We start from the raw sequence: 24837 nt of genomic DNA, 5'->3' as shown, positions 1-24837 counted from the left end.
GATGACCCATCTCAACTGAATCTACTCTGTTTGTTCCCACCTCTGAAGAGTAGCAGAATTCTGGGATCTCAACTGGACACTAGGGCCACTCTCCACTCCTGTCTCTCAGCTGATCCTCAAATAGAGTCATCTTAAGGCCCACAACACTCCTAGGAGCTCTGGTTAGCATTTGATGGCCTTAAGAATTACTTTCTGCCTAATTACTCTGTGTTTCACACTACCTTTAAATTATAACAGAGAAAGTTGGGTTGTTGGGCTAGGATATGTCTCATTGTCTAACAGGTCCAAGGTCCTGGATTCCCTATCCAACACGAAAGACTGAAAAGTAAGGGAATGGGAAGGCCCACCTACAGCATTATGCTTTTATCTGAGCTGTCTGGGGTGCTGATTCATGCCTTCAAGCAGTGGGCTTTCCTTCTCAGGTCCTAAGCGTTATTCTTAGGAGGCAACCAGTCTAGTTAATGCCAAGTACTTCTTTACAGGCAGCAGTAAGCTTTTACTCATTCCACCACTGTGCTTCTCATTCATCAAGTATGTCAGCATCCTGTTACCCTAAAGCAATACTAGTTTCCTAGTCACAGCAATGAACATGTAACAATGATACCTCTACAGAAATGTAAAACATCCCCCCTCCCACCCCATCCCACCCCACAAGAGCCAAAGACTATCTAACGAACCCCATACCAGTCACCGGTATGAAAGAGAGACCTCCTTTCAAGTTGTTTTCAGGGGATTACAAGAGATTCCTCAAACAATACAACTATTGCTGCTGCCATTGGTTGCCTCCCCCAAACTGAAGATCAAGTCTTTATTGCCGAAGACCACATTTTGGACAAAGGACTCAGCAAATGTGAGCTGGAACTAACGCAAAAGCCTCCTCCCTGGAGCCAGCTTCCATATTACCAGAAGCTCCTATGCAGGCTGCTAAGGTAGCAAAGCATTCAAATGTCTCACTCAGCTATGATGCCTCTGAACCTCACGGACCAGCAGGGCAAGATCCCTAACGGGGCGGTGATGGCGACTGTCTAATTAGACTCAAGTCCTACTTAGCAGGAGGGAAGCCATGCCTTCTACTATAAATCTAGCCAATCTCACATGACTAGTGAGGCAATGGATGTTAAAGAACCGACCAGCACCACTTTCCTAACCCAGTACAGATCCTGACTGCAGTCTACACACTTCTCTTTATATCACAGATAAGTATAGATTTCTCCCCTCATCAGAGAAGCTTTTTTGCAGCAAGAGCCCACACCAGAAAGCCACAACTAGTCAGAATACGGAGAAGAACAGAATGTGGGGCGCCCAGCCCCAGCTGATGTATCTACAACACAGCTCTTGCAACCAAGGCTCAGGGGACATCACAAAAGAAGAAAGATCACAAGGACCAGTTGTGAGACTGTGCCCTCTATCAACAATATGGCTGCCTAAACGAGACAAGTAATTCCAACAACAGTTGACAGGTACAGGTGGAAGAAATCTAATGGCACCCGACCCCCAAGATGAAGAGTTCCAGGTAATTAATGACTGCTGAGAGATGGAGACTTAAGCCTTCCCCGGGGATGAACCCCAACTGGTTATCCAATAGTAAGCGGTCAGTCCTAGAAACATACACATGGAGGCAACATGGAATGGACTCAGCAGGTTATACTCTTATGTAGGTTTACATGTAACAACAATGACTAAACAGGAGGAGGCCCATAAAGTTGGGAGAGGTGGCCATACATAGGAAGGGTAGGAGACAAATAATGAAATTATATTGTAATTAAATTGGAAAAAAGTAAAATATGATTGCTGCCATTGTGTACGCTAGGATATCTTATGTGGAAATGTTTGGTTATTATATTAAAATGGTATCAGTTCTAAAATAATCTTCATTTCCCTATGGGTGACTGACTACAGGTTTTTCTTTCCTCACAAACCCTACAATACTTGGCCCTGGAAGCACAATTTAATATAGTGTGTGTGCTTAGTATACACCAGGCCCTGGATTATCTCACAAAGACACTCTAAAAGACTAAAAAGACTCCCCTTCCTCTTCTCTAATATGAGGGCCGAAAGGCAAGTTCACAGCGAGTCTGGATCCAAATTATGATTTTTTGATGCTTCAATGAAAAAGGAAATTAACTTTCATATGAACGAATCTAATGTTCTGTTGTTAAAGATGCAGCTACCAACCGTTTTATATTCATGGCAACAGATTTTATACACACATACATGCTCTTACCTAGTTTCTTCCTAATATAGCTATAATTTCAAGTTCAGAAAATACCCTACTGAATGTACAGATAACTTGTTAGGGAAGCTGTGCCATATCTTTTCAGTAAATCTTGAATAATACTGGGGAGAAAAGAGGGATACATCTATATTCAGCCCTTGATATTAAACTCAACAATAAAGCAAAACCCTACCATTCACACCTATCTATCAGGCACAGTCTTCAACATCTAGTGCGATTTAAAAATGATTCAGGTCTAAATTCCTATAAATGGCAAGTTTTAATAAAAAAAAAAAAACAATGTCAGAACTGTAACACCGTGATAATATAGGTATTATGAAAATGTTTTCAGGATTCAAAACCTACAATTCTCAAAATGAAAGGAGGATTTACGTGATCACTTGAGTACGATAGCTGTAAGTAATCCACTAGCAAGCATTGAATAAGTACTGGACTGCAGTGGAAGGTTCAGCAGAGCGAATGTAAAACACAGGGTGCAATTTCATAGCAATCTCAGCTGGTTACTTAAAATACACGCATGAATATAGACACAATTTGGATATACATCAGCACACTTAATAGCCATCAGGTAAGGACAGATGGAAAGAAGAGAAGTAGGCTCTTTTATCTAGAAAAATCACAGCAAATTTTAAACATAATATATCAGTAGACAATTTCATATGGAACTATTGGAGAGACATTTATTCTTTTGGCAAAGCATAGAAAACTGGGTACATTGCACTTGAAAAAATGAAGTCTGTGTCAGATGCATTCAATACTATAGTCATGCGTGCATTTCAGTCTGTGATTCCCTGTTATTTTATAGTTAAATATGACAATTATTCCAATGTGGTAGCTAATTAATGTATAACATTCTATTTGGGTTTTCTTCCTTTTGTCCAATTACCCGCAACCTCGGGATTCTTGACATTTTCCTTCTATCATGTTTGTCTAAGACACAGTCTTACTAGACAGTCCAGGGTGGTATTGAACCTGCTTGGTTCTTCCTGCTTCTGCTACCAAATGCTGAGCCCTCGGACATCAGGCATGAGTCCTCACAGCTGGTTCATTCCTTTCCATTTGGATCATGCACTGCTGACCTCCGCTGTTGTGAGGTTGGGTGGTTGTGCATGGTGTGCACGCCTCAGAGGCCAGAGGTGAACATCAGGTCCCTTCCTGTTCTTCCCCACCTCATGATCTGATGGATTCAGCTGGACCAGCTGGCCACTGAGCCCCCAGATCCCCACCACTGGGATGTCAGGCACCTATTACCACATCTGACTTTTTTTTTTTTTTTTTTTTTTTTTGGTTTTTCGAGACAGGGTTTCTCTGTGTAGCTTTGCGCCTTTCCTGGAACTCACTTGGTAGCCCAGGCTGGCCTCGAACTCACAGAGATCCGCCTGGCTCTGCCTCCCGAGTGCTGGGATTAAAGGCGTGCGCCACCAACGCCCGGCCCACATCTGACTTTTATGTGTGGTGCTGGGGATCTAAATTCATGCCCTCCTGAATTTATCAAGCACTTTACCAACAAGGTCATCTCATCAGCGCGCACGCGCGCACACACACACACACACACACACACACACACACACACACACACACACTTTGAGACAGGGTATCGTGTAGCCCAGGCTGGCCTTGAGCTAATGATGACCCTCCTGCTTCTACTTCCCAAGGGCTGGAATTCAGCATGTGTCACCTGGTTTTATGTGGTACTAGGGATTGAACCCAGGGACTTATGCGTGTAGGGAAAGCATTTTATCAGCTAGGCCACACCCCATGCCCCGGTCTTCATTGTTTTAAGATTATCTGTTAATTTTTAGTTTCTTAAAAATTATTGCCAGGAAAAAGTATGAAATAGTAAACTGTTAAATTATTGTCAAGTTGCAATTAATCAACACTTCTTCATTAACCTATTATGTACACACAACTGACTAGTACAAAACAATGAACTAAAAAACAACAACAAAAAAACTAAGAGTGAGTAAGAAAGCTGGTTTTCATCCAGTTTCACAGAGAAGATAAATGAAGGCCACAGCTTTCTTGCTTATAAAAATGAAGATGCTATCTATTTCTCACGGCTGCCTGTGGGACACAGGGTAAGAAAAATCACTTTGCAGAGTAGCCTTGACAAGCCTGGAAGACAGCTGAGTGGCAGGTGTTACTGTAATGGCTACTCTTGGGTTACTTTTACAGTAATAATAATGGCTAAAATAAAGATCCTTAATGTAACATGCTGTGCCATTTTTAACAGACCTGCCACAGGGGTGGTGGGGGGTCGGGGGGTGGGGGAGGAGGTGTGTGTTAAATATTTGTAAAATGTCAAACTAACATTGAAAAACTTTATAGGAAACTTTAAATTAGAAGACATTATTTTGGATGTTAAAGTATCCTAAGATAAAATTTAAGTTGTTCTAAGAATGTTCTGCCACAAACCTTATTTTACCATACCAAATAGCCAACATAAGCTTAATCTATTTAATAAATACTTAAAGGCAAATATCGATCACTGAATTATCCATCTCTCAGTAGTTGCTTTCTGATTACTTATAGAAACATTTTATACGGGTTGGGCATGGTGATCCAGACCTTTAATCCCAGCACTTGGGAGGAAGAGGCAGGCAGGTCTCTGTGAGGTCCAGTCTAGCCCAGTCTACAGAGCCAGTCCTAGTCCAGCTGAAAATACACAGTGAGAGCTGGTCTCCCGCCCCCCCCCCCCCCCCCGCCCCGCCACCCTAACACACACACACACACACACACACACACACACACACACACACACACAATCATTATTACTATTCTTTAAGCGAAGAAGGTAGATCAGTTACATATTTTCATTACAATTACCCTTTTGGAAATTATCTGCCACTTAGTAATCTAAATTAAAAGCACTTTGCTGAAATTATTTGGTAACAAGTGAAGAAAGGTATACTGGAAGTTCTTTTCTTTCTTTCCTTTTTCTTTTGAGACACAGTCTCACTATGTAGCCCCAGCTGGACATGGAACTGAGATCAGTTTGTTGTCAAAATCAGAGACCCTTGGTCTCTGCCTCCTGAGCACTAAGCTTAAAAGATCGCACAACCATGCCTGGCTAGAGGCTATTTTTTAAGAGTCAGTAGTAATCCAAAGTAAAAATGGGGAAAATAACATAATAAATAAGCAATTCATAGAAAATTACAAATTCTTAATAAATAAAAAAGTGTCTAGTCTCATTAATAAATGACATTTCTAAATAATATGCTAATTTTGCCTATAAATTTGCATGAGTAGAAAAAAGTAATGTTCTAACCAATAAGCATATTAGATACTGGCATTTGGGGCTGGAGAGATGGCTCAGTGGTTCAATTCCCAGCACCCACATGGCAGCTCACAACTTGTCTGTAACTCCTGTTCTAGGGGATCTGATACCCTCACACAGACATACATGCATATAAACCACCAATGTACATAAAATACAAATAAATAAATTATATTTTTAAAAAAAGAAACTGGCATTCAAATATTGTTGGTGTAAATCTGAATTAATGAAACTTTCTGACCTTCCCAACAAATTTCAAGTCTTAAAATATAATGATCAGTGAATAAATACATAATACACATACCCACTTATATTCTTCCTTCAGAAACTCATTCTAGAATAGAAATCATGGATATAATATAAATAACTACAAGCAGGTTATATAATTTCCAGCAATGAAAACTAAAACCTATTTTTAAAAACAGGGCTAGCTGAAGTCTGGGTCAGACAATCTTTACTATATAATGATTAAAATATCACTACAGAGAAATAAAGGAGGTTGTCAAAATACTAGAATAATACACCTGTTTTTAAAAGTTTTGCATATTTAAAACTAAACAATTTATATTATGCTGTGGGATAATGCTTTTGTACACTGGTTTAATAAAATGCTGATTGGCCAGTAGCCAGACAGGAAGTATAGGCAGGATAAACAGACGAGGAGAATTCTGGGAAGAGGAAGGCTGAGTCAAGAGACCCCAGCGAGCCACCCAAGGAACAACATGTAACGGGACACAGGTGAAGCCACAGAACATGTGGTGATACATAGATTAATAGTTATGGGCTAATTTAAGATAAAAGAGCTAGCTAGCAAAAGGCTTGAGCCATGGTCATACAGTTATAATTAATACAAGCCTCTGTGTGTTTACTTGGGGGACATGAATGGGACAGATTTTTCCCGACCACCAGCAGGCCAGGACACAGGAAATCTTCCGACTACAAAATTATGTATTGCTAACTAAAGAAAAAAATCATGCCAGATGCAATGACACTTGCTTGTATTCCCAGGACACAGGAGGCAGAAGCAGGAGGTTCATGAGTTTGAGGTCAACCTTGGCTATATGTCAAGACCTTGTTTCAAAGACAGTCAAGTCATGGGGGCTGGAGAGACAGCTCAATGGTTAAGAACACTGGCTGCTGTTCCAGGGGACCCAGGTTTCATTCCCAGCACCCATATGACAGTTCATAGTCATCTGTAACTCAAGATGCTCTCTGTGGGCTTCCAATGCCCTCCTTGGGCATCCGGCATGCAAGCAGTGCACAGACACATGATGCAGGCAAAACATATGAAAACAGAATATTTTAAATTAAGAAAATAAAGTTATATGCAAAACACTCTGAGTGCATGCTACTCTTTCAGAGAGAGAATGAATGCATACGCAAGCCTGTCTCATTAAGCGTCATCTCTAGGGACCACATATGGGAAAAGGAACCCAATGTGGAAGGTAGGAGAGAGACTTCTGTTTGCTCTTGTGTACTTTAGTTGTGAATCCTGTAAATACATGTTCTGAGTAGAAAAGAAGCACAAACTATTAAAGACACAGGCATGAGTTCTCTTCCACTGTGACTATGTACATAGCACCCAGACCAACCTTGTTTGATCCAGCTGTAAACTTGAGACAACACTGTAAGCAGCTGCTGGAAATCTTTGTCCAGTTAACAAAAATGAGACAATCTGGAGGACCTGATACAGCACAGGGTATTTCCCCGTTTTGTTGTGACTGCAGTCTGGGTAAACCCCATGCTGTGCCATGCTGTGCAAGCAACAGTAGGAATCCTTGGTCTTTCTGGTCTGAAGAACCAGAAGTCAGCCACAGACACTGGAAACCGAGGGAGAAGTTCCATGAAGCTAAGACCGGAACTCTAAATTACTTGTTCTTGTTTTGTTTTTGTTTTTGTTTGTTTGTTTGCTTTTGAGACAGAGTTTTGACATGTAGTCCAGGCTTGTCTTAGATGCTTGGATTATATATAGGTAGGTACCGGCACCTAGCAGAACCCACGAGTGGGTGTGGGGTGCTGCAACTCTCCACTTGACTCCTGAATAATCTATGAGGCAGACTGGAAAAGCTGAGTATGAACAAACTGACCTGAACCAACTAAAGTGTCTACTCAAACAGGACTTGCCTATTCCTTATTATGTAAGTTTTTAGTGATCTGTGGCTTGCAGGGAATTGGACCATTTCATCTGAGTTACAGAATTTCTGCGCACAGAACTGTCTATGGTGTTCCTTTACTGTCTCCTAGAAAACTCTTTTATTCCAACTTGGAAGCTTGTGTTTTCTCATTTTGTCAACCAGGTAAACCTTATTGAAGAATCACTGTTTTATTAGTCCATTTTCTCTATTAGTTTGTTGTTTTCAATTCTGTTGATGTGGGCTCTTTAATTAATTTTCTTGCTTTTCTTTTGTAATTTATTTTTGCCTATTTTTCTTTTGAGTTCTTAAGGTAAAATTTGCAACATTGAGGGTTTTTTTTGTTTAGTGTATGTATTTAACACTATAAATTTAATCATAAACATTAGTTTCATTGTAGTCCATACATTTTTGTATACTGATTTTCATTTCCATTTTGCTCAAAAAAACTTCCTCATTTCCCTTGAAACTTTTTTGACCAACAGATGAAAGGAATGCATTGGTGATTTTCCAGATATTCCTTTGTAACTGATTTCAAATTTAACTTTGTTATAGGGACAGGCTGCATTTGTTACATTTCTTTTAAAATTTTAAGATTGGTGTATGTTCCATGTATACTTGAAGAGTATTTTATTATTGCTAGATAACATTCTATAAACCTCAGTCAGATCCAGTGACTATGAGATTATTCAATTCTATAGTGTTCCAAACAACCAAGTGCCATTGTACGAGACACAGCTCCAATGTGCCATGAAACTGAATAAAGAGGCAGACATATCCAGGACGGCACAGAATGCAATTAATTCACAATCTACTGAGAGAAATGTGGTCCGGGGTGGATTTAGGGTCAGAAGAGGGGACATAGAGAGGGGTCAGAACTACTCTAGAGCTGCCCTAGGAAAGCTCTGTGAAAACAAGCCTAAAGGGGCTGGAACCTACTTCCTAAGTAACTTAGCTGAATACAACACAGTCCAAACTGTTTAAAAGAATACCAAACCAAACCAAACCACCTAGCACTCGACAAACAAGATTACAACACTATTTCCAATCAAGTTCCTGCAGGGCTAGAGTCCATCTTCACAGCAGAGTGAGTGCCTGTCTAACCCGAGGCCCTTGGCTTCATCCCCCAATACACACAGAATCACTAGATACTTGAATAAGCAGAAGAATATGACTCCAAGCCAGAAGATGATTACATCAACAAAAAGACTCAATCCTCTCAGAGATGATGGCATCAGCAGATTAGAACACTAAAGAAGAAGTTATAAATATGATAAATATTCTCGGGGATTCAAGGACAAACAGGAAGGCAGTGAGAGAAGACATGGAGAGACACAAAAGAAGCCAAATGGAATTTGTAGAAATGTAAAGCACAGTATCTGAAATGAAAGTCCCACTAAATGAGATGGAGCTTAGATGACGCAGAAAGGAAGGCCCGTAAACCATCATAGTAGATACACAACCTCCGTGTGACTTACACAGCTTCACTGGCAGCAACATCTATCACTAGAGTATATTCCCCACTGGGACAGGAGTTGAGTATGTATCATATCAAAGATCCACACAATAAGCATAGACGTACACACACACTGGGATCCTGATTACAAACCCATGTCTGACTTTACAACCACAAGCTCTAGATGCTGTTCTCACAAAAAGATAACAACTATGGTGTGGTGGCCTCAGTGACAATGGCCCTTTAGGCTCATACATTTGCATTCTCAGTCCCCAGTGAATGAGCTGTTGGAGGAGACGTGGCATTCTGAGTGGGATCTGACGTGTCAAGAGCCTTCACCAGTGCCAGTGTCTCACTCTTCCTTCTTGCTACCTGGGGATTAGGATGTCAAGTTCTCAGCTACTTCTCCAGCACCATGCCTGCTTACATGCCACCCTGCTGCCCACCATGATCACCATGGATTAACCTCTCTGAATCTGTAAGCAAGTCCCCAATTAAACACTTTCTTTTGTAAGACTTGCCTTGATCATGGTGTCTCTTCACAGCAACAACATTGACTAAGACACATGAGCCGCTAAGAAACAGCTCAATGGGAAAGCACTTGCTACAAGCTTTGAGTTTGGATCCCCAGCACCCAAATAAAAGCCAGGGGTGGCAGCTCACACCTGTAACCCCAGTGCTGGGGGTGTAGAGGCAAGTTCTCAGGAGCTGTCTGGCCAGCCAGCCTAGCTAAAAACATAAGCTCCAAGTTCAATGAGAGACTCTGCCTCAAAAAGTCAGGTGAAGAGCAACTGAGAAAGACATTGAACATCAAACCTCAGGCCTCCAAATGCGCAACTGAGGGTGTGCACACCTGAGCACACATGTGAGCATATACAAAGCCACACACAAACAAAATAAGACAAAACATATACACAAACAAAGATGCTACTGTTACAAGATAACTAAAAGAAGTAGCAGTATGGACGGGGTGATGGTCATAACCCCAGCACTCGGAAAACAGAGACAGGTAGATCTCTGTGAGTTCCGAGGCCAGCCTTGTCTACACAGTGAATACCAGGCCAGTCAGAGCCGTATAGTGATATCCTGGTTCAAATTTTTTTAAAAGAAGAAAAATGTTTCTGAGGATTGAGAATCTGAACTTGACCCTCAAAAAGAATCAGTACTTTCTCATAATGGTTTAATACTTCACACATAACAAAAAATAGCTTACACTATCTTAGTGCTTTTTGTTTTATTCAAACTATATTTTTATTGAGTATAAGATTATATCACTCCCATATTTGCACCAAGTTCAATTTTTTGTTACGTGAATGCCAAGATTACCTTTATGCTTACTCAGAAGCTCGTATCCCTGACAGTATCTGCTTGACGAAGTCATCATTGAAGCTGTGTTAATGTAAGAATATGCTGCAGTAAAGTCAAAGTCTTCCCTGCCATCCCACCAGCCTTTCTGCTTAGCATAGTTTCTCATGTCAGGGTGCTCCCGGTCAATCTTGGTTGTGATGGAGAACTGATTGGAAATATTACGAACTCCTGTTTCTAAAGGATGAGAAGGAGAAGAAAAGTTACCTTTAATATAAGAATCCATCTCTATATTACGATTTTTAAATCACTATTTAAACTTAATGTAAGTTCTCTGCCATGTACATCTACTACATATTCTAAACAATCAAATTTTAAAATTAAGCTTTGAGATAACTGTAGACTCAAATTTAGCTATGTGAAATAACCCAGAGAGATAGTATACACTTCATTCAGTCTCCACCTATCACAGTTTATGAAACTATAGAATAATATCACAACCAGAACATTGGTATTGATAATGTCAAGAAAAATAATATTTGTACTATGTCACCCTTTCATACCAAAGTCATGCATCTCCCAATCCTAAGAGCCCATTAACTCCAGGTACCCAGTATATGCTTTTTCACTCTAATTTAACTCCGTGTCACACAGTATAGAGTGTAGGAGCTGGTCAGATAGCCCAGTGGGTAAAGACTTGCCACAAACCTGACCACCTGAGTTCAACCTCCAGAGCCCACATGATGGAAACAGAGAACTAATTCTCAAAAGTTGTCCTCTGACCTCCACACGTGTACCACAGCACACATGTCCACATACACACAAATACATTTTTTAAAGAATGTTATGTAAGTGGAATTGTGCAGTAAATCCTTCTGGCTTTTAAAAAAATCACCTAAAAGTTTTTTTTAAATGTACATTTGTTTTCTTGTGTGCATGTGTGCAGAGGCACCCTTTCACTGTGTGTTTTCTGGGGATCAAACTCAGGTTGTCAGGGTGGCGGCAAGCACCATTACCTGCTGAACCATCTTGCTGCCCTGCCTTCTGGCTTTTTTACCTCAGCATGATTCTACTCATCATGCTATCAACAGTTCATTACTTCTTTATTACTGAGTAGTATCTCATGGTATGACGTATGACACTTTGCTTAGCATTTCGATACATGTATATACTTCGCAGTGACCAGATGCAGGTGATTAGCTACCTATCAGAGATGTATCACTTCTGTGCTGGAGATACTCAAAATAACAATCTAGTTCTTGAGATCATTTAGTAAGAGAAAGAGAAAGCAACAGCAAGGTGATCTCAACAGGATAATCAGACCCAGGAAGGCGTTCATTTTCCACGACCAGGTAAGACTTTTTTCAATGGTATCCATTCCTTTGTCTTTCACATAGCATGTTCAATAAAAGAAAAAGTAGTCAATGATATAATCTGTTCAATTATCGTAACAATAAAACACATTAAATATAATTTTTATATAGTTTATGTAAACATAGAAAATGTCAAACATAAAAATATACAAACAGTATTTCTAAAGCCCATGAAAATAACTGGCAATGACCTAGTTGAAAAATAACAGCCAAATCTCCCACAGAAGGCTCCTTCATGAAGTCTTCTGAACTCCTCCAGAAGTTCACAATGACTCTTCCTTCCTTAAATGTTCACAGCACCCATGGCTCCACATCATTCACTCAATCGATTAATTAATTAATGTTAATTATCTACTGGGTGCCTGGAGTTAACTAATTAATTAATTAATTGAGGCAAGTTACCTAGAGCCTAGGCAGGATTCAAACTCTGTATGAAGTGGACAGTGAGCTTTGTTATGGTTTTTGGTTTTTGAGACAGGGTTTCTCCGTGTAGCCCTGGCTGTCCTGGAACTCACTCTGTAGAGCCGGCTGGCTTCGCACTCAGAGGTTTGCTTGCCTCTGCCTCTTGAGTGCTGGGATCAAAGGTGTGCGCTGCCACTGCAAGGTAACAACAATATTGAACTTCTGAGCTCCCTGCCTGCATAGCTCCCAGATGCTGGGATTATAGGATGTGCTACCTACCAGTCTCAGCTTTATGCAATACTGGTGATTAAAGCAGGACTTTGTATATGCTGGCCAATACCAACTGAGCTACGTCCATTTAGTCTTTTTCCACGTGTCTCCTATCTCTTGTAAACTAGGAGATTCAAGAGATGCGCACACAAGAAGCATATGATTATGTTTCGACATAAGGCGAGCCTCTAACTCTAAGACAATAAACTGAGACTAGGGATGGGAAGATCCACTCACTACTTTAAGTGGCTTTCCATCTCTGGATTTCAGCAGAGAGCTTAATGGGTTATCTGAATTCAAATCTGCAGGGCTCATGTAAAGTTGGGAATGGTGGCAGTGTCTGTAATCCCAGAGCTTCTGTGGTGAGATGGAAGACAATGCCCGGAAAATCCCCAGAAGCACCTGGGTCATATAGCCAGGCATACACGGGGGCAGCAACAGCAGGAACTCTGCCACCAAGAGGACAGTGAGTCACCAGAGGGGTGGTCCTCTGACCTTCACTCGTACACAGTGGCCATGCATGTCTCCCCCACTATATACACACACCACACACGCACACACCTGCACACACACACACACACACACACATACACACACACACACAGGAAGAAATAAAAGGCATATCTGACCACAAACAAATCATGAGGGGGTTCGGAATGAACTCCGAAGCAATCAGGCCGCATTGATGTCATCAATGACATCCAATTTTGTCTTACGTCTGTGTCAATACACTCTTTCCAAACACGGCCCAAAGCCACATCCCCCTTTCATTTACCTCCATACTTACACATGATCCAGTTCTGGAATTCAATCCAAAGTTAGAAAAGTAGTTGTTAAAAAAGAGAAAAAATGCTATAAACAGCCAAAAGCTGCTGTGGAGATAATGCTACCTGCTTATTTTTCATAAGCATGCTCATCATCGTTCTTTTCCCTTTATGTGCTTCCTAATTTTAACTTTGCTCTGCAATTTATCCTTTAATGCAATGGATTATAAATCTTGAAAGGCAAGTAAATGCATTAGCTACGGTTAAGGATAGATTTTATTAATTATATAACTATATAAATCAAATTGCAAACAGTTGTTCATACCTTGGACTTTTTCTGCTGCCCAGTACTTCCCTGAAGTCTCCAGAATCCAGGCTTCATTCCTATCAGCTATCAGGAAACTGTTATAATAGCTAAATTCTTCACCCTCTGCACAATTTCCACCTTGGCCATATTTTTCTAATAAGTCAACAATGACATCGAGAGCTTTTTCAGCTGTATCAGCTCTTTCAAGGCCAAGTCTAAAATAAAAATATTGAAGATCTCAAATTAAAAATAATTTCCTTTACTCATCTTAACTTCATGTTCAAGAAACACCATGTTTACTATACTCAAAGTAAAAAAAAAATGCAAGTTAATAGGTAAAATAAAATCTTTTAAAGTCTTACTTCTGAAGGCATTGGGACAATAAAAACATTCTTGGAGTCAACTTCCATCTTGGTAACTTACTGCAAAGTTATTTTATCTCTAAGACTGAGATATTGCTTTGTAAATTGAAGGTATTAATCAACCATGTAGTAAAGCAATGCAGTCATTTCTGGTGAGATATAATTTCTAATTTTGGCCCCTCTCCCAATTAATAATGCGCATGGGTGTGCATAAGTGTCAGTAGGTGTTCACGTGGTGCATATACATGTTTATGTGGGTGTGTCTAGGGTATGCATTCATGCAAGCATGCATGGAGAAGCCAGAGCTTGATGTCTGACAGCTTTCTCCATTGCACTCCACCTTATTTTATGAGACAGAGTTTCTCAGTGAGCTGGAATTTACCAACTAAGCTAGACTAGCTACCCAGCAAGCCCCAGGAACCTGCCTGCTTCTGCTTCTCCAATGCAGGGCTTATGAGCGACGCACATGAGTGCTCGTGATCAAACTCAGGTCCTCATGCTTGAGCAGTAAACACTGTATGGATCGAGCCATCCACCCTAGACTAATCAATAATATTTAAGAGTCGTAAAATTGCATGCTGGTGTGAAAATGGATGCTGGTTGGTATTCGACCACTTCTCCCATAATCTCTAGTGAGGAAACAACGTAATAGCTACCTGACAAGGTCCATGCCCAAAAGTGCTTCCTCCTTAGAAACATTTTCTCTTCCCCATACAGCTTCATTCCCAATGCAGACTCCATGCTCGTTGGCTCCCATTTCTGCCCCCCACAACCAAGCTGGGCGACTAAGGACAACAGCATAAGTTTCAGGAACTTGATCAATTTCTATATAAGTACACTGTAAAAAGAAAAAGTCATATAACTAAAAAAATCAAAAATGGAAAATTACCAAATTGTAGAATTTAAAACACCAATTGGAAGACATGATCACTATGAAGATAGATGAAATGGAACCAAATTGAAATTTTCAATAATAAAAGCATTAACTTTAAAACTCATTCAGAATTGGCTCTAAAGCATTTATTGTTTAAATACTTCCTGAGTATGTCTTATTATAACACACATGAGACATGTTAGTTACAAAGACAAAGGAACACAAAGCTTCATTTCAAGAAACAAAGCCTTCTCCATTGACTAAGAAAAAACAAATGCTAAGTATGAAGGCCAGAAGAGAATGAACGGAGTTGCTATGGCATCTTAGCAATGATGGGTATTAATCTTCAAACTGTTTCATGGAGAATAATTAATATGAGTTGAAGATTAAGAAAGCAGTTCTCAAGTTCAATGTCTAGTATGTCCTGACTAGTGATCTATATACCCATAGGTACTTGAACCCTTAGTCAGATGAGCAAGACCTGCCACAGAGACCCACATTTAATGTGTAAGTGACCTGAGGATTCTTCACAGCAATGGACAGAGTGGGAACTTGACTTCCACAATGGGCTAGATTTAAACTCACATGTACAGAATAGAAATAATATCCCAGACGAATAAACAGTTGCAGCAAAAGAAAACTATAGCCTAATATACAAAAAAGTCTTCTATTTAATGCCTATTAGTGTTAGAACATCCAGAATCCACAAAGTTCAGAACAATAGAAGATAATATAAACCTCTGAGTTCCATGTAAATAGACTATTTAAATAAAAAATTTAAAGGACATTTTATTTAATGTGCATGTAAGAGGTGAGGGAAAATACATAAAATGTATGTTGTTGGTATTATCAGATGCCTAATAAACCTTTTTTGATGGACCACAAAACATATTTATAGTGCTGAAAATGTGGTTCAATTGGTAGACTATGTGCCCAACATACAAGAGGCCCTAGGTTTGATCCCCAGCACCAGAGGAAAAAAACCAAAAACCTGTTATTTATAAAATCTGAAATATTTTTTCTTATTCTACACCAAGAAGAATCCCTTTGATCTGTCAGCTGAAACCCCAGCTCTAACTAAATAATCCTTTTTTTTAAAGATTTATTTATTTTACTTTATGAGTGTTTTGCTTGTATGTTATTTCTGTGCATATGTGTACCTGATGTCCACAGAGGTCAGAAGAGAGCACTGGATATCATGGAACTGGAGTTATGGATGGTTTTGAACCACCATGTGGGTACTGGGAATCAAACCTGGGTCCTCTGTAAGAACAAGTGCTCTGAACCACCAAGCCAACTCTCCAGTCCCATTCTTTAATCCACAGTATAATCGAGCTGTTCCTTCTCTGCCGCCACAGCCTGCTACCCTTACCTAAGGTCAGCGTTTAAGCCACCCTGCTCTACCCACACTCTACTGGGCTGTCAGTTACATCCACCGTCCATTCTTGTCCAGGTTTTAATAACCGACTTTAAATCCCTTAGCGCAACTAACATATATAACATATAAAAAAAAAGCATTCATCTATTTAACCAAAGAGATAGCATTTTTATTATTTTAGCAGCTTCTTCTAAATTATTGAAATAAATGACCAGAAGTCTATTTTTGATGCAAACCATTTTCAACCTTAAATTCTTGAATTTTAACTTCAGTGGTCTTCTGTCAATTGGTAGCTATTGGAAGAAATAACCACTTATGGGTCTGGAGAAGTGGCTCACTGGCTAAGAACACCTGCTGCTCTTGCAGAGGAGCAGGGCTCCGTTCCGGGCACTCACATAACAGCTCACAACTGTCTGGAACTGAGCTGCAGGGATCTTACACCCTCTTCTGACCTCTTTGGGCACTAGGCACACATGCTGTGCACATACATACACACAGGTAAAATATTCAGACATATCCAATAAAATTCAATTGTTTTTTAAAGAAATATCCATTATTAGCATGTTTAAAGATAGATACTGCTAACACAACATATATTTTTTACCTACCTTAAGACGTTTTCCCAAGTCATTATGAACTGCCGCTGGACAATAAATGACTTCTTGTACTTCATCGAAGAGTCTGTCTGAATTTTTTCCAAAAATTACTCTATTACCAACTGTAGCTGGAGGTAATGCCACAAAAGTGTCACAGGAATAGGGTTCCATTTCTTTAAAAAAAAATGAAAGCATACAGAAGTTTCAAAATAAAACAAAACAAAACATTTTTAAGTACACATAAAACAAAGAGCTTTTCTCTATGACATGGGATATTCCTTAAGAAGGGTACATATTAAAGTCTTAAATGTCATATTATTTCTGTGCATCCCAAGGCAGCAAGGGGTATATGGTAAGACCTGTCTTAAATAAATAACATAAACTATAAAAATTAGGATATGATTTAGTAATTAACCAAGTGCTACTATAATACAACAGCATGGCTACTGTACGTGTCTTAGTCTGCTGTATTAGTGTATGCGTGAGGCTCCTTACTCGACAGTGAGAGCCTAGAGAACGTCTTGTTAATCCATCACTACTGGAAAGTATGTAAGGCCGGGCATGGTGGTGACACCTTTAATCCCAGCACTCGGGAGGCAGAGGCAGGAGGATCTCTGAGTTTGAGGCCAGCCTGGGCTACACAGAGAAACTCTGTTTCAAAAAACCAGAAAACAAACAAACAAAATCCCAACCGTTAAGGTTTCCAGGTGGGAGTCTGTATTTGTACTTTATAAATCTGGGTTGTAGAACTACCATACAAATTGTCTTCATTTGTGATTTGGAAAATCCTCTATTTTTATTTTGCTTTCAGAACAGACATGGTTTTAGTTTCCTTCTTTTATTTTAAATGTCTTAAGATTTGTTTTTACTATTTATGTGTATGTCTTACGTGTCTGTCTGCCATAAGTATGGGGGTGCCCAAGAAGGTGGAGTTACAGGAGATTGTGATGCATGTCAAGTGCGTGTTGGGAACTGAACTCGAGTCTTCTGGAAAATCGTCCAGCTATCTTAATTGCTCAGCTTCCTTCCCAGCCCAGTTTCCTTCTTTTATAAGAACCAAATCTTAGCATGGTTTTATACACAAGCATTCTGACCATATTAAAACTGAACAAAAATATAATAACTATAAATAAAATCAATATATTTTACTGGAAGGAAAACGAAGCAGGGTATGGCAGCACACCTGTAATCTCGGCAGGATGAGCTAGAGTTTAAAGCTAGCCTGCGCTACGTAATTCAAGAACAACAGAATGAAACTCGTTTTCAAACTAACAAAATGAGTTCACCACGGAACACTGTAAAGGTTCTTCTGTTCTCAAAGATGGGAAGAAGTGACCACTGTTCTTCTTTTGTGTCTCCTCTCTGAAAGTTTTGATCTCCCATTTACAGAGCTCCAAAGTTAGCTACCGCAATACATAACTCAGGCAGGCTATTGATTCTCTTCCTCTTTTATTCCAGGCTCATCAGTAAAATAAAATAAAATACCATCTAGTAGTGCTATTCTGAGGATTGATTCAGCGTGACCCTGAAGGTGAAAGCCCAGCTTGATGGTGCATGCCTGTAATCCAAGTTTGAGAGGGTTATATGGACCGTGTCACAAATAAGACAAAATTGTCACAAAATTACCTGGAACACCCTGGACCCTCATACGAAAACTGTCACCTGTTTTAAGCTGGCTTATTCTTATCCTTGCTAGAGGTCAGTGGATTAACGGCCATACCCACACCAAACCTTAGGGCCATCAAGCCGCAGCGAGAGGCACACTAACCGGGATAGCGGCAGCAACTAAAAAAACAGCACCCGGGGAGGAAAGCGCTTGGCCCTAACGTGTTTTTATCATTCATGAACATCTTTCTGCATAGCTGGAAATAACCGACGGAAGCCGAGTCTAGTGGCTCACGCTTTTATTCCCACCCAGCTGTCGGGGAGGCAGAGGCAGGGAGGATCTATGAGTTCGAGGCCAGCCTGGTCTATTTAGTTCAAGGACAGCCAATGAATGCTAGATAGTGAGACCCTGTCTCAAAACAACAAAACAAAAACAAAAAACCATAATTAATAATAACAACAACTGGAAGTGAAGAGCCTCGGTTCTTTAGAGGCGCTAACAGTCTATTCCAGTGCTTTGGGCCACACTGATCTTTTGAGTCTCACCAACGTCCCACAGTCGGCACGAGGCTTACTGTGTCCATCAACTACATGGGAACTGCGCTGGAATTAAAAAAAAAAAAGTTTTTGCAACTGGAGTCGGCGCCGCCAGGAAGTGCTGGGCTCGAACTTCCAGACCTCGCCCGCTCCCGATGCCTGCGCTCGGAGCGAAGCTGGCGCAGCAGAGCCCCCGGCGGCCCGCGACCCCTCCGGCGGCGACGCTCGCGCACCGCCGGCTCCCCGCGCTTACCAGCAGCTGCGCACGCGCGGACGACGGGCCGGCCTCCGCCGCGGCCCAAAGCACTCACCGGAAACGAAGGGGCGGGCCCCGGGAGCGAGTCGTCGGAAGTAGGTCCCCTCGGACCTCGGAAGTTCTCTCCCCTGCTCGCCTTACAGTTCCTGTGACGTTCCCGGAGTTTGTTTACGTCCCTCGCAGACCTAGCGCCGCGCTGCTGCTCCCTCTCGGGCTCCAAGATGGGGAAGTCGTTCGCCAACTTCATGTGCAAAAAGGACTTCCATCCTGCGTCCAAATCCAACATCAAGAAGGTGAGGGAAGGGATCCGGAGAGGGCAGCGGTGGGCTGGGACCCTGGGACTGGCGTGGCCTCTGCGGGCCCGGAGGCGTCGCCCCGTCCTCCCTCCAGGCTAACCCAACCGGCCGAATGGTCCCCAGAGTCCAGCCCTGGCGGTCAGGGTGGAGGCTGACGCCGGAGCTCGGCGACACTGCCTCCGGCCCGTTCCGGGTCCGTCCCCTAGAGCCCTGCGACCGGACCCGTGAGCTCCCTGCGGGAGGACTCGCTGCCTCGCGGAGATCTCCCGAGAGAAAGCCGCCCCTGCCTTCGCGACTAGTCCCACATCTCCGTCCAGTAGTGTCGTGTCTGAGGGCCGCATTCAAGTTCAGCGTTTTTTTAAAAAAAATTACAAGTCAACCAAGACACTGGACATGGACCGAGGCGGGAATTATAGCGCGAAAGAACGGCGACGCAGAGTGTCCGAGCTTCGGAGTCAGAGCAGGAGTCTTCTTGGTTCAGTACAGTCACGTTTAGCCCCGAGGCCTCGCACCAAATAGTTAATGGCATCATGGTCGTTAGCCTCGTACATAAGGATGTACATCCTACATAAGGATGACAGTGTCGGTTGCCTTGATGTGTGTAAAATTATTAGGGAGATTAAATGAGGTGGTATGGGAAAAGAATAGAAACGGGAAAGGCTTAGTTAGCACTGTGCATCACGAAAAGTGCTCAAAAGTACACAAGCTTGTGAGACCAGATTAAGCTTTTAGTTGTTTCTAAGCCAGTTGTGGGTCCTGTATGTTACCATGCATGCTCGGGAGGCAGAGCCAGGCGGAGCTCTGTGAGTTCGAGGCCAGCCTGGTCTACAGAGTGAGTTCCAGGAAAGGTGCAAAGCTACACAGAGAAACTCTGTCTCGAAAAACAAAAAAACAAAAAAAAAAAAAAAAAAAAAAAACACAAAAAAAAGAATGTTTTACATATATATATATATATATATATATATGTACATTAACAATATCTGTGGAAGAATACAAGAAGTACTAACACTGGTTATCTGCGAATATAGTTACTTAATTTTTTTTTTCAAGACAGGGTCTCTTTGTGTAGACACGGCTGTCTTGGAACTCACTCTGTAGACCAGGCCGTTCTTGAATTTACAGAAATCCACCTGCCTCTGCCTCCTGAGTTCTGGGATTAAAGACTTGTTACATAATTTTTAAGTCACTTTCAAAAAAAAAACCCAACTTACTAGGTTTTTGCATCTCTGCCTTACCCCTTGACCCCTGCCCCCCAAAGTCTTGTTCTGTTTATTTTGTACATAATCCTATTCCCCACGTGTCTCTTACACATTTCATGGCCCCTTTTTTGAGGCAGGGTCTCCTGTAGTCTAGGCTGGCTTCCGACTTGCTAACTAGGGAAGATAGCCCTGAACTCCTGATCCTCCTGTTTCTGCCTCCCAAATGCCGAGATTCCAGGTGTAAGCCACTGCACTTGACTTCCATTTCTCCTTTTTAAGTCATAAAATAGTTTATAATGTGCAGAAGAATCATTATGAGCACTTTGGCAATGGACCTGTTTTATTTTTGTTTCAGTTAATGTAATAAAAATTCTTGAGCAGTTGAGACTAGTTAAATAACTATAAAATCTAAAGCTTGAGATACATGGTAAGTTTTCTGGATTTTGTGGGTGAGGGGCTTGTTTTCAGACAAGCAGGCTGGCCCGGAACTCTTAGTATGCCTCCCTCGGCCTCCTGAGTTCTGGGATTACAGACCTGAGCCAGCACGCCTGGCTCACCAGGTGTGGGTTGTTAAAGAAGCAAGCTTCTGGGCCTATCAAGACGGCTTGGTGGATGAAACACTTGATGGATAAGTGTGAGGTCAGAGTTTGGGTCCCCATAAAAGCCAGCTTGGCATGGTAGCCCATTTGTAATCCTAGCCTTCAGGGGATGAAGACAGGAGACCCTCCATGCAAGCTGGTAGCTAGACTGATGGAATTGTTAAACTCTGGGTTCAGTGGGAGACCCTGCCTCAGGAAGTAAAGTGGAAAGTGACTGAAGTCAAACCCTGGACTCCATATACACATGCATGTACACAAAACAGACTCCTTATTTAACCCAGTTGTTGAATTATATTTTGTTTCACTAATATAGGTATGGATGGCAGAACAGAAAATATCATATGATAAAAAGAAACAAGAAGAATTAATGCAACAGTACCTTAAAGAACAAGAGTCATATGATAACAGGTAAGTTATCACGTTATTAGTGATTTTAGAATAATCAGTTGCACGGGAATAATCACTATTGAGTCAGCTCCTCTCCCATAATTATATATGGTCACCTTTTCCAATTTTATCTATTCACATAAAGCACAGCTTCACTTGACTCATCCAGACTGTGAGCAAATCCTAAATGAGGCAGAGCTTGCAGAAATAATAAACGCTGCATGTTAACTCCTGAGCCTGATTAGAAAGGTTTCTCTTTAATACACTGGAGTGAAAGTATGCTCAGGACACTTAGAAGAAAAGCCGAGTGTCTTTGACCTGTGTGCTGTGGCTAGAGTCCATTGGCTTCTTCTAGAATGGCACCTGCTTTTTAGCTACTCTCATTGTATCTGTATTTGGTTAATTGACTTAGGAGTAGTGTTTTGATTATATGGACTGTACTCGGAAGCAACATTTGTTTTTGAAATATTTATATTTGAAACTTGAGACATTCATCAGTTTATGGATAATTGGAGCACACTGTTAACATTGGCATATAGGTATCTGTTCAAGACTATTTTCAGTTGCTTTGTTTGTGTGCTTAGGAGTAGGATTGTTAGATCCTAAGGTAATTCTTTAGTTAGCTTTTTAAAGAACCACCAAACTTTCCCATAGCCTAAGCTGGTCTTGAACTCCCTATGTAGTTGAGGATGACCTAAAACTCTTGATTCTCCTGCCTTGAACTCCCAAGTGCTGGCATGTGCTACTGTACCTGGTGTATATGATGCTAGTAATCAAACACGGGACTTCCTGTGTGCCAGGCCAGCACTCTACCAACTGAGTTACATCTCAGCTCATTTATTAATGACCGTGCTGATAAGTATGAAGTGGTGGCTTGTTGTAGTTTTAATTTGTATTTCTTGATGTCTAGTGAAGCTCAGCTTTTCATGTATTTGATTTACAACTTTTAAATGGTGTTAAGACAAAATTTACAGATTCGTTTAAAATATACTTAGGTTTTAAGTTTGTTTAGTGTTGCTAAGCTGTCACCATAACGAATTTCAAGACATTTCATCACTTGAGAAGGAAGTGTGTTCATTTGTGCCATTCCCCGTTTCCTAGTTTACCCCGTTTCTGCCTCTCACCGGGAGTCGCCATTTCACCTATGAATTTTTTAGAATTGTGGACACATGGCAGATGATCAAATGGTCCTTGGTGGCTGGTTAACTTTTTTAATTTTTAAAAATGTTTATTTGTGTATATGTATCTATATAGGAGCATATGAGGGCTACTTGGTAGGAGGCAGTTCTCTCTTCACTGTGTGGGTGGGTTCCATGGATTGGACTCAGGTCAGCAAGCTTGGGTGGCGGCAACTGGCCACTGATCCATGTTACTGGCCCCTGATTTCTTTCATGTACCATGTTTTTTTTTTCTTTTGGTTTTTTGAGACAGGGTTTCTCTGTGTAGTTTTGGTGCCTGTCCTGAATCTCGCTCTGTAGACCAGGCTGGCCTCAAACTCCCAGAGATCCGCCTGCCTCTGCCTCCTGAGTGATGGGATTAAAGGTGTACGGCACCGCTGCCCGGCTTCATTTAGCACGTTTTTGAAGTTCATCCACCGCATACGTTAGTATATGTTCCTTTTAATTAAAGAATAATGTTCCACAATAAAGATATATATTTATATGTCTTTCTGTTTTGTTTGTTTTTTTTTCTCTTTTCTTTTTCTTTTTTTGGGGGAGGGGTGGGGGGAGTATAGACTCCAATAGAGAAAAAAAGGAGAATTACATACAATAATGTAGCATTTCCTTTGTGATTGCTATTTCCAAATACAAAGACATTTCATACTTAAACTTTAGCTTTTTCTAATACTTAACTTGGATTTTACAGTGTAGCCATACTGTTTGTTGTGGGCCTTTTCCTTAAGAAGTGCAACAGCAGTGTGCTGTGCACAGAACCTGCAGCAGGAAGTTTCAGTCACTCCCTGAGGTGTTTGGTTTGTTTGTTTGTTTTGTTTTGTTTTTAGGGATAGTCATCTCTGGCTTTGTTGTATTAGCTATTGTAGAATTTTGTTAATTTTTTTCCTTGTTCTCATTAAAAAGCTTAGTTTTTGTGGCTGGGAAGTTAGCTCAGTTTGTAAAGTGTTTATCATCAAGGTATACGGGCCTGAGTCTGCATTCCAAGTCCCCTTATCTGTGACCCCAGTGCTCCAGAGGCAAACACAGGAAGGTCCTGGGGCTTGCTGGTTAGCTAGTGTAGTCTAGTCAGTGAGCCCCAGGTGAGAGCCCTTGTCTGAAAAGTAAGGTGGAGGGCTGGCCAGATAGTCAAGGTGAAGGCAATCCCTGAGACCAACATAGGGCTAGAAGCAGAGAACTGTCTGCACGAAGTTGTCCTTTGACACACACAATAATGAATTAAAAATAAGTGCATGGTTGAGAAAAACACCCCACTTCAGCCCCTTGCTTCCACGGGCTTTCTCTCTCTCTTTCTCTCTCTCTCTCTCTCTCTCTCTCTCTCTCTCTCTCTCTCTCTCTGTCACACACACACAGTCAAAAATACTAAGATAGGTGGTGGTGGTGGTGGTGGTGGTGGTGGTGGTGCACACCTTTTAAGTCCAGCACCCAGGAGGCAGAGGTAGGTGGATCTGTGAGTTCAAGGCCAGCCTGGTCTACACATCGAGTTCCAGGACAGCCAGGGATACACAGAGAAACCCTGTCTGGAAAAACCAAGAAAAAAAGATCTCAAATCATTTTAAAAAGAAAAGGTTGTGGCACCAAAATACCTGATGGCACATAGAATTTCAAAACTTAACTACTTCAGCAGCATTTCACAGTTTTTTAAAAAAATTCTATAAGAGTAATCACATCATCTTTTTTCCTATTTTACTGGGAGAATTAGAGAGAAGAAGGAAGGCTCAAATTTACAGCAGTCTCTAATAAGGCCGCACTTTTTGGGCTTTGTTTCTAATAAAAATGTCTTAATTCCTTTAGAGTTATTCTTTGAGTGATGGTATGCTATCATGGTCTTCCTTTTATTTAAAATTGTTCCGTTTATTTCATTTAGATTGCTTATGGGAGATGAGCGTGTAAAGAATGGCCTGAATTTCATGTATGAGGCCCCACCAGGAGTTAAAAAAGGTACTTACTTTTCCTTTAAGCTCTGATGGGATTATGTCTGAAGGTGGAGAAGAGCAGTCAGTATTTAAGGGTTATTCTTTGTCTTTCCTATTGCTTTACTCTGATGGTACCAG

At 41.1% G+C, this 24837-nt stretch overlaps 2 protein-coding genes across 10 annotated transcripts in view; one reads left to right on the top strand and one right to left on the bottom strand.

The window, feature by feature from the left end:
• Positions 1-19239, bottom strand: part of Scrn3 (secernin 3) — a 30521-nt gene extending 11282 nt beyond the window's left edge. For 2 of the 9 annotated variants that reach the window (XR_013050517.1, XM_006972435.4), the window contains exons 1-5: positions 18884-19019; positions 16745-16905; positions 14541-14722; positions 13541-13737; positions 10428-10643 (exon numbers count right to left, since the gene is read on the bottom strand). Coding sequence is in view for 7 of the 9 variants with exons in the window: in XM_006972435.4 (XP_006972497.2) it covers positions 10428-10643; positions 13541-13737; positions 14541-14722; positions 16745-16903 (754 nt within the window). In the remaining 2 variants the exon portion in view is untranslated. Of the gene's footprint in view, positions 1-10427; positions 10644-12162; positions 12377-13540; positions 13738-14540; positions 14723-16744; positions 16906-18838; positions 19044-19127 lie in introns of those variants that run through there. The other 7 variants (XR_013050516.1, XM_076569678.1, XM_006972436.4 and 4 more) reach the window with 7 other exon arrangements.
• Cirsr (corepressor of RBPJ and splicing regulator) overlaps positions 19153-24837 on the top strand; it is a 31599-nt gene continuing 25914 nt past the window's right edge. Inside the window, exons 1-3 of the mRNA XM_006972432.4 lie at positions 19153-19423; positions 21538-21632; positions 24651-24724. Of these exons, the coding sequence (XP_006972494.2) occupies positions 19352-19423; positions 21538-21632; positions 24651-24724 (241 nt within the window). The 5' untranslated portion in view covers positions 19153-19351. The remainder of the gene's footprint in view (positions 19424-21537; positions 21633-24650; positions 24725-24837) is intronic.

The sequence above is a fragment of the Peromyscus maniculatus genome, chromosome 4, assembly GCF_049852395.1.
Source record: "Peromyscus maniculatus bairdii isolate BWxNUB_F1_BW_parent chromosome 4, HU_Pman_BW_mat_3.1, whole genome shotgun sequence".
Classification (NCBI taxonomy): Eukaryota; Metazoa; Chordata; class Mammalia; order Rodentia; family Cricetidae; genus Peromyscus; species Peromyscus maniculatus.
This window is presented reverse-complemented; position numbering and strand designations above follow the sequence as displayed.